This window comes from Prunus dulcis, unplaced genomic scaffold, assembly GCF_902201215.1.
Source record: "Prunus dulcis unplaced genomic scaffold, ALMONDv2, whole genome shotgun sequence".
In the NCBI taxonomy this organism is placed as follows: Eukaryota; Viridiplantae; Streptophyta; class Magnoliopsida; order Rosales; family Rosaceae; genus Prunus; species Prunus dulcis.
The window spans coordinates 34,341-37,160 of NW_023010145.1; the positions used below are offsets into that span (position 1 = coordinate 34,341).

Sequence of the window (2,820 nt, forward strand, 5' to 3'; positions counted from 1 at the left end):
TTTTGTGTTGTAACTTTTCATGCATTATTGAAGTGACTGGTTCATGCATTTTCAGCCACTATTTGATGCACAAAAGCATAAGTTCCCTTCCGACGTAAAACAAAAACCAAAGCATAAATTCCCATATTAAGGTAAAAGATTCCTCTGTCTGCATCTTTCACATTGTGCATGTCATGTTCATGTATCTTTTTTCTCTATTTATCCATGATTTCTCTGTTAGGCACAGGTCAAGTTTGCCTAATACAACCCCCTTCAATTTTTTTCTCCTCTCTCGGTTTGTCCATGACTTCCTCTTCCCATTTGCTTTCAATTATATCTCAGAAAATGGGAGGAAAGAGAACTCAAACTGATTCAGGAAGCAGATCATCAAGCTCATCCATTTTACAAGATGATCAAGAAGGCTTATCATTTTCCTCATCAAAAGCACAGCTACTTTTCAACAACGCGCCAATTGTCTCATCCTACAACGACAAAATTCGCCCTATGCTTGATGCCATTGACAAGCTCCGCGTCCTCATGGTTATGGAGGAAGGCATCCAGCTGCCCACCATTGTTGTTGTGGGAGACCAGTCATCTGGCAAATCCAGTGTTCTTGAGTCCCTTGCCGGCATCAGCCTGCCGCGTGGACAAGGTATCTGCACAAGGGTTCCTCTCGTAATGAGGCTTCAGCACCACTCTGATCCTAAACCAGAGCTTTCACTGGAGTACAATGGCAGAGTTGAGCAGACTGATGAGGAAAACATTTCAGAAGACATTGTGAATGCCACGAATCTGATTGCAGGGGACAAAAAGGGAATTTCAGACACCCCATTGACCTTGTTGGTGAAGAAGAATGGTGTGCCTGATTTGACCATGGTTGACCTCCCTGGAATTACTAGAGTTCCAGTTCATGGCCAGCCTGAGAATATCTATGATCAAATCAAAGATATGATCATGAAGTATATAAAACCAGATGAGAGCATCATTTTGAATGTTTTATCTGCTTCTACTGATTTTAGCACATGTGAGTCAATTAGTATGTCGCGGAGTGTGGACAAAACTGGTGAGAGGACTCTGGCTGTGGTTACAAAGGTTGACATGGCACCAGAGGGACTGCTGGAGAAGGTTACAGCTGATGATGTGGACATTGGTCTTGGCTATGTCTGTGTAAGGAACCGGATTCGAGATGAAACGTATGAGGAGGCGAGGGCTATTGCGGATCGATTATTTAAAACTCATCCCCTTCTTTCAAAGATTGATAAGTCTATGGTTGGAATTCAGGTTTTGGCTGACAAGTTGGTCCAAATTCAAGCTGTTAGCATAGCTAGAAACTTGCCGGTTATTGTAAAGAAGATCAATGACAAGCTGAATTCTTACCTTTCAGAACTCAACAAATTGCCGAAAACTCTGTCAACTGTTGCTGAGGCCATGACTGTTTTTATGCAGATCATTGGAGCATCCAAAGAATCACTTAAGAAGATTCTTTTGATGGGAGAATTTGACGCGTTCCCGGATGACGAAATGCATTGCACGGCTAGGCTGGTTGAGATGCTCAATCAGTGCTCATGTCAACTTCACGAGTGCAATGCGAGTGACTCCAAAAGTAATTTCTTAATGGAGGAGATTGCGATTTTGGAGAAGGCGAAAGGTATCAACCTTCCCAATTTTGTTCAGCGCAATGCTTTTCTTATAATTTTGCGGGGAAAAGTGAAGGGGATTTCAGACATACCTCTTGGGTTTGTTGAGCAGGTTTGGAATTATATTGAGAATGTGGTTTTGTCTGTGTTAATGAGAAATACAGAAAAATATTATCAGCTTCAGCTGTCTGCCAGAAGAGCATGCGAAAATCTTATTCAAAGGATGAAAGAAAGGTCCATTCATTGGATGACGGAGATTTTGGAAATGGAGAAGCTGACTGATTATACATGTAATCCAGAATATGTGTCCGAATGGCATAGGCTCATGACTCAACAAGAAACATTCATCACAAAGGTATTTCGTAATTCTCATGATCTAGGACTTGGACCTCACACTGAGATAAAAATAAATGTAGAGGGAATCGGGATGGTTGAAGTTGGAGGTCTAATGAAGTACCCACATGTTCTATTGTCTCAAGCTTTCGACTTGAAAATGCTGATGACTGCATATTGGAATGTTGTGCTGAAAAGGTTGATTGATTCTATGGCCTTGCATTTGCAGCTGAGTATTTCGAACCTTGTGAACGAGGACTTGGAGACGGAGATTGTGAGTGAGTTAATGGGACCTAACCATGGTGATGGGATTGAGAGGATGATGGAGGAACCTCCATCAATTGCAGTGAAGCGCGAGAAGCTCATCAAGAGCATCAAAAAGCTCAAGGAGTCTAAAGAGGTTGTGTGTAAGATCATGGATGGCATCGTTACTTTTGCCAATTAACTTATTGTGTGATAAATATAGCTAAGGAGTCTAGCTAAATTATGGTCTGTTTCTTGTTAATCAAGGCATTCTGTCATTTGCTGATCTGTTTGTACTTAATTATGACGTCTATGTGTTTGTTTGCTTTTCTTTTTATGTCTCGGGGCTTTTAGATATGTCTTTTAGCCTACGAACTCCTGGTTTCATTTGATGTATCTCGGCTTCCATTCATGGCTTGCCTTCATCATCTTAATGGAAACTTCATCACTATTGACCAAAAAAATAATAAGGTCAGAAAATAGACGTGGCAACTATAGAGACAACATCATTTAAGGGCAGGTATAGGGCTGAGGACTACTCTATATTAGTTAACTAAACAACGAGTCAATGCAAGAAAATTAAATTTACATTTTTAGATTTACATCACACCCATTGGAGCAAAAACGT

General features: G+C 40.9%; 1 protein-coding gene across 1 annotated transcript; it reads left to right on the top strand.

Moving 5' to 3' along the window:
• Positions 1-246: 246 nt before the first annotated feature.
• LOC117613020 (dynamin-related protein 4C-like) lies at positions 247-2,604 on the top strand. Its single transcript, XM_034341663.1, has 2 exons — positions 247-1,971; positions 2,179-2,604. Exons 1-2 carry the CDS (start codon positions 283-285, stop codon positions 2,392-2,394), a joined length of 1,905 nt encoding a protein of 634 aa, XP_034197554.1. The 5' UTR covers positions 247-282; the 3' UTR covers positions 2,395-2,604.
• The last annotated feature ends 216 nt before the right edge of the window (positions 2,605-2,820 follow it).